At 47.7% G+C, this 10,904-nt stretch overlaps 1 protein-coding gene across 1 annotated transcript; it reads right to left on the reverse strand.

Moving 5' to 3' along the window:
* Positions 1-315: 315 nt before the first annotated feature.
* Positions 316-10,901, reverse strand: COA5 (cytochrome c oxidase assembly factor 5). The gene is made up of 3 exons (XM_006137398.4): positions 10,766-10,901; positions 3,295-3,378; positions 316-1,079 (listed from the first exon to the last, which is right to left on the reverse strand). Exons 1-3 carry the CDS (start codon positions 10,865-10,867, stop codon positions 1,038-1,040), a joined length of 228 nt encoding a protein of 75 aa, XP_006137460.1. The 5' UTR covers positions 10,868-10,901; the 3' UTR covers positions 316-1,037.
* Between the last annotated feature and the right edge of the window lie 3 nt (positions 10,902-10,904).

The following is a 10,904-nucleotide window of genomic DNA, read 5'->3' on the forward strand; positions in this document are numbered from 1 at the left end:
CAACATTAATATGCAATGCATAATTAAGAACAAATATTTTAAGTTGTGGTTCAGTGTGTAAAGTTTTTTGGGTTTTTTTGAGTAGTAAGAGGGAGATCCAGCATAACCTCAAAGGAACCCCTAGAGGCTGTTGCAGGCACATTATAAGAATGTCAACCAGTATCTTCTTAGCTGCGGGTTGGAGAGAAAAACATGGTATTTATTTACTTACTCCTCACATGCAAGTCTTCATCTGTATTCGTGAGTTAATATGAGGCAGATGAACTATAATTCTTTTAAAAGCTGGGACTGTTTTTCCAAAAGATCAGAGACATGTTAATTTTTAAGAGTAATCTCAACTTTAATTTAGTTCTTCAGAAGTGAAATTCTACAGTGTATTAGAAAACTTACAGCAAACATCATATTACATAAGGAATGTTATGGGGAGGGGGGGGTGAAGAGATGGTGTCATACTTCTTGGGAACTAGACAGGTACCAACTTCACTCTAATCAATTGTTACACCATACTAGTAAGCAAAATAAGCCACTCTTCCCCAGGGGCTAACATGTACATTTCACTGTGTATGCCAGCTCTGCTAACCTGGGAAACAAGGGAATTATCTTAGGTTTCCTGAATGGTGCTGCTGAACATTAGTCAAGCAGCCTACCAATTTCAATCATTTTATAATATTTCATTCTGACTATGTCTTATGATTTTAGATAAATACAACTATAAACCCCAAAATAAAAAGAAATCTCAGTTTCAAAACAAGATGACTCAGCTAAAGATTGCTAAGGCTTATTTTAGATTTTGCACAGCTTATTTAAAACGCATTAGGGTATTCATAGCACTCCAAACTGCCCACCAAATGTTGGATTTCTTTTGAATATTTTAGATGCATGTCAGCCTCAATCTATCAGAGTTCTTGAAAGCAGGTATTTTCCATGAAATACTTCATGACTGGGAAGATGCAGCAAATGTACTCTTCTTATTTTAGTCTCTGTATTTAGCATAAGGCACCCATAATTGCCCATGCTTCGCTCTCTTCATAAAGGCTTCAGTATCCCTTCCTTCCTCTGAATCTTGCTCTGGTATCCAACTAAAGATTGAAGAATAATTAAGTCAACATATTGCAAAAAATAAAATACTACTATTAGAACTGCTTTGCAGCACCTGCATTTCTATTTCTGGCACTTCAGTGACTTTCTTTACTGTATCTGTTTTTGAAGAGAATAAAAGGTTCGTCCATAAAAAAGACACAAGACAAGTGTGATAGCACATGGTAATGCTGTCTTCAGAAATCTTACTCAATTAATACTAAAGACAAAAGGTTTGCTGTGGCAAATGGCAGTGTCAATGGCTCATTGTCCGCAGGAGTGCTCTCCTGTGAACACAAATACTGGTAATAAGAGTTGGAAGTATTTTGTCCGCAAAAGTGCCAACTAACAGTGTTTATAATTTCAGACTTTGAGTAACATGGCCATGTCACTAAAAGCTGTGTAGCGTAGACATAGCAATCCCCAGTGAGACTGGGACAATATAAAAAGGAACCTACAGAGTAAAATATGGGTAAAAAAAATGCAAACCAATATAGGGATATTAAAATGTGTTTATTTTTGTAAACATATAACTGATTAAATTTACAGTGGTTACACATTTACACACAGGGGAGGGGAAAGAAGGAGGCAGGAGCTGGTGCTCATGGGGAGCCAGCTTTTAAGCACCTGCTTCCACCTACCTGCCCCCCTGCTGCTGTATCTGTGGGAAGCAGTAGTGCAGAGGTGGGTGCGTGTGGCTCCATGGGAGCAGACATGAGCAGGGAGCCAGTTTAAAAGCTGGATTTCTGTGCGTACTGGCTCTTGCCTGCCCTCTCCACCCCCGCTGCCTCTATATCAGATGCAGCAGGCGGTTCCACAGGACCTGGTATGCACGGGAAGCCGGTTTAAAAGCTGGCTCCCCACATTCACCACTCCCTCCCCCGCTTCTGATACAAAGGCAGTCGGGGCGAAGGATGTGGGGGAAGATATAAACATTAGGATTAACCAATGAGTCCTGGCGCATCAGTTAATTGTGTACTTGTTCGCCTCCCTAATCTCATTAACTAGAATTCACTGCTACCTCAGTAGAAAAAGTTAGATAAACCTAAAAGATGGACCATACTACACCAATAACCATATCGTTGCCATGTTTAGGAAGAGAAACTCAGATAGGACCAATTTCATATCTCAGTTGAACATTGACGTAGTTGAAATCAGTCTGGCTCATCAATGTATTACTATTGTTAAAATAGGCATTAGAATTATAAATAAATTCTAAACACTAAACACGTTTATAATAGGCATCTCACTGTGGTACTTCAGCACTAGCTTCCCAAAGGAGAATCTGATAATCATAAACCTGATTTACATCTCCTTAAAGTAACAATCATTTAGTTTTAACGGGACAGCTATATTAATCTGTTTCAGCAAAAACAACAAGGAGGTTGATGGCATTTTAAGGACTAACAAATGTATTAGGGTATACGCTTTCATGAGATATGGGACATAAGCGACTAGTCGACTATCTGATAAGCATAAGCTTATTGGCTAGTTGACGAGTGACGCGACTAGTAGCTTCCCCCCTTGCTGCCTCTATCAGAGGCACAAGGGAGAGAGGGGGGAAAGCAGGAACCAGTCCTACGGGGGAGCTGGCTTAAAAGCCAGTTCCCACAGCACCGTCTCCGCAGGGGACAGGGAAAGTAGAGACACAGCAGGAAATGGTGCAAGCAGGGACTGAAACAATCTCTGCTCGCACCAGTTCTGCTCTGATTCTGCTTTTAAAATGTACAAGAGCCTTGCAGGAAGCGTAGGGCCATCTTTTGAAATATACAAGAGCCCCAGCGGCCTCCTCTACATTAAGGTTCAGGCACTACAGAAAGTGTGGGGCCAGTCCTCCGCTGGCCCTGCACTCCCTGCAGCGCTTCTGCTTTTCAAGTGTAGCAAGAGCTGGGCAGGGCTCTTGCTACAGTTCAAAAGCAGAGGTAGCCTTGTAGGTTCAATTCATTCATTTATCTAAATTTAATATCCCTACATGAGATATTAATTATTACCTAAGTACATTACATTAAAACTACAAAACTTCAAGTGGAAAGCAGAAGTCTATTGCCATAGTAAAATTATCCTTTAATGAGTTTCCAATTACAATTATGACAGAGAAGGAGCTATTCTACTTAGTAATGCCAATTTGAATAATTTTGATGGTGTCTTCTTGCATGTCAGATTTTTTTAGAAAAGAAAAAAGTAAAAAAAGGCTAGAAAAACAATCAAACCACTTACCATTGACCTTTTGCACTCAAAAAATGAAACCTGCAAATTTCTGCAGTGTCCTTCCTTCAAGCATTGTCTGGGGCTTTTTCCTTCCTGTCACATGAAATATAACAACATAAGAATCCAGTGTATTTTTCAGTGGAAAGGATACTACAGACAAAATACCTTTAAAAAGTTCTATGCACACAGTTGAAACTCTGTCCAAGATCTTTTAACTTGGGTTGTTTGCTGTAGTAAGATCCACGTAAATGGTGATGAGAGTTGTGAAAGTCCAGATGATAATTTTCTCTTCTCCCTCCTCCCAAGACACATGCTTCTACCAGTAAAATGAATAATTGTCTAACTGGATACACATCTTTTGGGGGTATTTAGATTTATTCAAGGTGTACTTAATATAAAACTAAAAGCAAGTTATCACCACCAAAAGACCAAAAAACCCAGAACAGTGTTAATTGTGCTGGTGAAAGGTGTCAATTAGACAGTCTTGGGCTGTGTCCAGACTCAGGGTTTTTTTTCGAAAAAAAGAGCCTTTTTTCGAAAAAAACTTCACCAGCGTCTAGACTGCAGCCGCGTTCTTTTGAAATTAAATCAAAAGAACGCGGCTTTTCTTTCGACGGCGGTAAACCTAATTTCACGAGGAAGAACGCCTTTTTTCGAAAGTGCTCTTTCGAAAAAAGGCGTTCTTGAATGCACACAGGTTTTTCGAAAGAGAGCATCCAGACTGCGTGGGTGCTCTTTCGAAAAAGCGGCTTGCTTTTTCGAAAGTTCCGCTTGCAGTCTAGACGCTCTTTTTCGAAAGAGGCTTGCAGTCTAGACATAACCTTGGAGACAAAAGTTTTCTGCTTATCTACACAATACATAACAGGCAACAGCAGACCATGCTTCCATATAATATCCTGCTAATATGCTTGAATCCTAACTGATAGGGCCATATTTAGGGGATGAAAGTTTTTTCAGTCTCCATTAAGGATGTTAAGTAGCGATTAATTTGCTAGTCTAGTACTAGATGGAATTTCCATTGACTACTCGACTAGTCAATAAGCACTTCTGCGTTCCATCTCTGAAATATACAAGAGCCCCAGTGGGGGGGGTTCATGTGCACTTCACAGTTGGGACACCGCGTGGAGCTTAGGGTCAGCGGGGGACTCAGAGTCCCGTGCTAGCCCCAGACTCAATGCTGTGCTTCTTCTCTGAAATGCACAAGAGCCCCCACTGGGGACTCTTGTACATTTCTAAGCTGGCAGCCATGTGAAGCCCGGAGTCAGCTGGGGAGTCCTCAGCTGACTCCAGGCTGCATGCAGTGCTGCCTCTTAAGTACCCTGCTCTTTCCCCTCCCGCCCCGCTGCCTCCCACCTTGCTGCCACTATCTGATATCGGGAGGAGCGTGCAAGTTTCTTGCTCCCTGCCCCCGCCCTGCAAGCGCCACACACCCCTTGCAGGGTGGAAGCAGGGAGTGAGAGACTTTGCATGCTCCTCCTGACCCCAGACCCTGATGGCCTGGGTTGGACACAGCTAGCGAAGTCTCCTCCTGCCCTGCAAGAGGGCAGGTGCCTGGAGGAACTGCTAGCTTTTCAGTACATCTGGCAGTTCTCGCTAGGCAGGGAAGGATGGGGGGCAAAGACTTCAAGTGCTCCCCTACCTCAGGCCAATCAGGGTCAGTGGGAGGGACAGCATGGAAATGTCTTGACCCCACCCCTTCTGGGGTGGCCTGAGATCTTTTCAAAAATTAGTGAAGTGCCCCCCCCCCATCTAAAATTATTGCCCACCCTTGCCTTATCAGAAAGTCAACTAGTTGCTTATATCTCTGCACTAACCCACAGAAAAGTCAGCCAGGGGCTACAAACAAGTCAGAAACAAAAACAACCCCCAAAAAGCACATAACCGTCTGTGACGGGCTTGCCAAAGCCCACACCGAGGTCGGGAACCACCAGGATGACCAGCTGGCTGAGAAGCGGCCGCCGGCAAGGCAGCGGGACGGCAGATTTTAGGACCGCACTTCCGTCAGGTGGCCATGGCCTGCAGGGACAGCTGCTTGGTGCATGACCGGCGTGCGCCGGATTGGAGGATGTGAGAGGGGTGAAGCGACGCCCCGTGACGTCCGATGGTGGGCCATTTAAACCAGGCCCAGGAGAGCGTGGGGGAGCGGACCCTCACCGTAGCGGTCAAGGAGCCTCCCTGACGCCCTGGCCAGAGGGGCTTCCAAGGAGCCTGGGAGGCAGCAATCCCACCCGGCCGGAACCAGAAGCCAAAACGATGGTAGGACCCGGGGGACTTCCCCACGAACAGGGTCAGGCAGGCAGATGAGGAAGCAACTCAGGGCAGAGCGCTTTTGGCGCCCGTGGGCTGGCAAGCTTCGGGTTGGATCCCCGTCAGCCGGGTTGGGGCGAGGAAACCCCACCCTTAGGGCCCCGGGTTGGGACCTGGTGGTGAGGGAGGGCCCGGGTCCCCCTAAACTCCCACCTCCCTCAGCGTTAGTAGCGGTGTAGGACCCGCTCAGGACTTCCGAAGAGGGGCTAAGGACCCCGGAGACCCTGCGGTCTCATAAGCTGGACAGGAAGAGGGCTCGCTGGGCCCTGTCCTCGGCCTAGGTCCCGGGAGCTCACGCCCATAGGGACGCCCCAGAGAAAAACAGAGACAGGTGGAGGGGGCTCGCTGGGCTCCGCCCAGGCCAGGGCGGTGCTCGCGCCCCAGGACCTGTAACACCCTCACAGACCTGGCCCTCAAAACCCCTCATCTCCAACTGAGAAAGAAAAAAAAAAAAGACACTCCTCTTAAACCCCAGCCCCAGAAGGAAGGGGGTGGGGAGAGGCACTGATGTTCAGGGCTGGAGTGGAGAGCTGCCAAGAAGCAGGTGGGAGGTTCTGGGTGGGAAGGTGTGAAATTTGGTTGGGACACAGGATGCAGAAGTGGGCTGGAAGTGGGGGTTGTGGGCAAGAGGCAGAGTGCAGGTGTGGTGACTGGGTGGGAAGCAGGATGCAGTAGCAGGCTGCGGGTGAAAGTGTGTGGTCTGGCCAGAAGGGAGGGTGCAGGATTTGGATGGCAGATAGAGTACAGGAGTGGGGTGGGAGTGTAGGGCCTGGACAAGAGGAAGGATGCAGCAGTGGGGTAGAGGTGTGGAGGGTCTGGGTGGTATGGGATAGAGGATGGTGGTGTTTACTTGGTCCAACCACAGAGAGAACCCCCTGATCAGCAAAGCCTGTGGCTTGCCACTTTTCCACACCCCTTTCAGGAGTCTGATTTGTCTTGTGTACCCCCAAATTTTACCTCAACAACTTGCTTATGAAATCAGGCATAAAAATGTAAACGCGCCACAGGCTGATCTTAGTGGGAACCTGCTTCCCATCTCATTTGCAGCGCATCGTTACACGCAGGCTGGAGCGAAGAGAAATGCCACACTTGCGCTGCAGCCAGGGCACAACAGGCAAGTCGCTGTCAAGCCTATTCCTCACTCTGGCACTATGAATGCAGGAGTTGGGGCCTTAAAGAGTGCTCCAACCCCTGCCTCTACAGGCACTGGTTACAAAAACTTCCCCCCCAAATCCTAATACCCAGATTTTGGGGAACCTGCTGCCACCATCAAATTTTGATCCCCAAAATTCACACACACACACACACACACACACACACACACACACACACACACACACACACACAAAATAGGGGTGGACACTTGAAACCAATCCCAGGAGTACCCCAAGCTCTTCCCCCCAAAAGAGCTTGAAAAAGAAAATAGAAAAACAAGCTGCAGTCTCTGGTAGCTGACCCCTTAGCTCTGCGGTGGTGAATGCTTTGGAAGGGACCTCACCAGGAAGAAATTGGAAGGGAACACCATCTACTGGAAGGCATGGGATTCATAGTCCTAGGAATGGGGGTTCCATGACCATCACTCCCAAAAGAAGATGACAGGTGGCGGTGGTCAGGGACTCCCTTCTAAGAGGGACTGAGCTATCCATCTGCCATCCGGACCTGGAATCTCGAGAGGTGTGCTGCTTACCAAGAGCTGGAATTCAGGATGTGACTGAAAAGCTTACAAAACTGATCAAACCTTTGGATCGCTACCCCTTCCTGCTTCTCCATGTGGGAACTAACGATACAACCAAGAATGACCTTGAGCGGGTTACTGCAGGTTATGTAGCACTGGGAAGAAGGATCAAAGAATTCGGCGTGCAAGTGGTGTTCTCGTCCATCCTCCCTGTTGAACGGAAAGGACTGGGCAGGGATCGTCGAATTGAGGAAGTAAATGTGTGGTTGCACAGGTGGTGTCAGAGAGAGGGCTTTGGTTTCTTCGACCATGGGACTCTGTTCCAGGCACAAGGATTGTTAGGAAGATATGGGATCCACCTAACCAAGAGAGGAAGGAGCATCTTTGCTGGCAGGCTTGCAAACTTAGTGAGGAGGGCTTTAAACCAGGTTCGTTGGGGGACGGTGACCAAAACCCTGAGTGGAGTGGGAAAGTCGGATACTGGTAAGAAATGCAAAGAGGAACAAGCAACAAAGGAGGACCCGATTCGAATGGAGAAGGTAGGGTGATCAACTGGTTCTCTCAGGTGTTTGTACACCAATGCGAGAAGCCTGCGTAACAAACAGGAAGAATTGGAGGCCCTGACCCAGTCCAAGAAATATGATTTAATTGGGATAACAGACTTGCTGGGATGACTCGCATGACTGGAGCACTGTCATGGAATGATATAAACTGTTCAGGAAGAACAGACAGGGGGGAAAGGGGGAGGAGTTGCACTGTATGTAAGAGAGCACTATGATTGCTCAGAACTCCAGTATATAGAGGGAGAAAAGCCTGTTGAGAGTCCATGGGTTAAGTTTAGAGGTACAAACAACAGCCGTGATGTTGTGGTTGGTGTTTGCTACAGGCCACCGAATCAGGTGGATGAGGTAGATAAGGCTTTCTTCAGACAACTGAGAGAAGCTTCCAGATTGCAGGCCCTGGTTCTCATGGGGGCTTTAATCAACCTGACATCTGTTGGGAGACGAATATGGCATTGCACAGGCAATCCAGGAAGTTTTTGGAGAATGTTTGGGACAACTTCTCGGTACATGTGCTGAAGGATTCGACCAGGGGCTGTGCGCAGCTTGACCTTCTGCTCACAAACAGGGAGGAACTAATAGGGGAAGCAGAGGTAGGTGACAACCTTGAAAGCAGTGATCATGAGATGATAGATTTCAGGATCATGACCAAAGGAAGAAAAGAGAGTAGTAAAATACACACCTTGGACTTCAGAAAAGCAGATTTTTTTACTCCCTCAGAGACCTGATGGGCAGGATTTCCTGGGATGAAGGGGAAAGGAGTCCAGGAGAGCTGGCAAGGGCAAATCATGCCTGACCAATCTGATTAGCTTCTAAGATGAGGTAACTGGCTCTGTAGACATGGGAAAGTCAGGGGATGCGATATACCTTGACTTTAGAGCAAGGCTTTTGATACGGTCTCCCACAATATTCTTGCCAGCAAGTTAAGGGAATGTGGATTGGATAAATGGATGGTAAGATGGATAGAACGCTGGCTATAAGGTCGGACCCAGCAGGTAGTGATCAACGGCTCGATGTCAGGATGGCAGTCAGTTTCTAGCAGAGTGCCCCAAGGTTCGGTTTTAGGACCGGTTTTGTTCAATACCTTTATTAATGACCTGGATGAGGGGATGGACTGCACCCTCAGCAAGTTTGCAGATGACACTAAGATAGGAGGAGAGGTAGATAAACTCGAGGGCAGAGACAGGGTCCAGAGTGACTTAGACAAATTGGAGGATTGGGCCATAAGAAATACGATGAGGTTCAACAAGGACAAGTGTAGAGTCCTGCACTTGGGATGGAAGAATCCCAAGCATTGTTACAGAAAACTGGGATTTACAGTGGATTACCTGGGGATTACAGTGGATGAGAAGCTGGATATGAGTCAATGCTAATGGCATACTAGGTTGCATTAAGAGGAGCATTGCCAGCAGATCCAGAGATGTGATTATTCCCCTTTATTGGGCTCTGGTGAGGCCACATCTGGAGTACTGTGTTCAGTTCTGGGCTCCCCCCCCACTACAAAGAGGATGTGGATGCATTGGAGAGGGTCCAGTGGAGGGCAACCAAAATGATTAGGGGGCTGGAGCTAATCCTACAATGTTAGACTGAGAGAGTTGGGTCTGATTAGTCTGCAGAAGAGAAGAGTGAGGGGGGATTTGATAGCAGCCTTCAACTTCCTGAAGGGATGTTTCAAAGAGGCTGGAGAAAGGCTGTTCTCAGTAGTGACGGATGGCAGAACAAGGAACAATGGTCTCAAGTTGTGGCGGGAGAGATCCAGGTTGGATATTAGGAAAAACTATTTCACTAGGAGGGTTGTGAAGCACTGGAATGGGTTACCTAGGGAAGTAGTGGAGTCTCCATCCCTAGAAATTTTTTAGTCTTGACTTGACAAAGCCCTGGCTGGGTTGATTTAGTTGGGATTTGTCCTACCTAGGGCTGGGGGCTAGACTTGATGACCTTCTAAGGTCTCTTCCAGCTCTATGATTCAATGATACACACAGACAGACCTTCCAGGAAACAAGAATCAACCAATACCAGTTAATTAGAATAAAAAAACCCCAATCTTTTATTGTCAAAGCAAAACAACAGTTGCAAGCATGTTAAATGGACTAGATGGAAAGAGCCACCATTTGATATAGATACTCAGGGAAAGCCCCTGGGCTGTAATCTTTAGTTACAAAAGAGAACAATTAACCAGCTCAGACATGATTTCCAAACCCTGGTGAACTTTTCTCTACTTACATGTTAAGAAGTCCCTTCTTGGAGAGAGAGAGAGAGAGAGAGAGGGGTTTCCCATCTCAATACCTGGGAGAAACTGCTCTGCTCTCAAACAAAGGAGAGAGAGAGAGAGAACACCTCCCCACCCCCCGTCCCAGTTTGAAATTCCTACCTGCCTTTACCTCCCCCCCCCCCCATCTCCCTTCTGTTCTGAAATTTGTCCTTTTCATGTATGTTCATTTTTTAAATTGTATTCTTTGGTATATCTGGTTCTGACAATTTTCTTCCACTATTTGATCGGAGGAAGTGGGTCTGGCCCATGAAAGCTCATCACCTAATCAACCATCTTAAAGTGCTACACAGTCCTGTCTTTTGTTTCAGCTGCACCAGACTAACACGGCTCCATTTCTATCACTCTTCTACCTGCCTTGTTACTGGCCGATTGCCCGAGCAGCAGACACCTTTGCTGGGTACCTGGGTTAACCCCTTAGTCCCCGGGGGCTGCTCAGAACGCCTGATTATGACGCCGCCCACGCGCCCCGGGGGCTGGTCAGAACGCCTGGTTGTGACGCTGCCCACGCGCCCCGGGGGCTGGTCAGAACGCCTGGTTGTGACGCTGCCCACGCGCCCCTTTCGAACGAGCCGCGCGAGCTGCTGCTGCTGGTAAAACCAGACGGTAACGCGAGGCGCCCTCCCCCTGCTGCACCGCGGGGCGCCGGCCCTGCCCCGGCCGCCCTACCTGGACGAGGCAGGGGGACTCGAGCAGGCACTGGCGCAGGTCCTCCCGCAACCCCGCACAGGCCCGCCCGTCCTCCTCCTTCTCCTCGTAGTACTTGGGCATCCTAGCAACGCGCCCGCGCCTACTTCCTCGCCCGGCG

This window comes from Pelodiscus sinensis, chromosome 1 (assembly GCF_049634645.1).
Source record: "Pelodiscus sinensis isolate JC-2024 chromosome 1, ASM4963464v1, whole genome shotgun sequence".
NCBI classification, from domain to species: domain Eukaryota; kingdom Metazoa; phylum Chordata; order Testudines; family Trionychidae; genus Pelodiscus; species Pelodiscus sinensis.

Bases quoted from the DNA above. Each gene is read 5' to 3' on its own strand.
- COA5 (XM_006137398.4), bottom strand. From the start codon at position 10,867: ATGCCCAAGTACTACGAGGAGAAGGAGGAGGACGGGCGGGCCTGTGCG. The intron at 3,379-10,765 runs GTAGGGCGGCCG...TTCATGTGACAG, and splicing joins AGTCCCCCTGCCTCGTCCAG to GAAGGAAAAAGCCCCAGACA. The intron at 1,080-3,294 runs GTAAGTGGTTTG...TTCAATCTTTAG, and splicing joins TTGAGTGCAAAAGGTCAATG to TTGGATACCAGAGCAAGATT.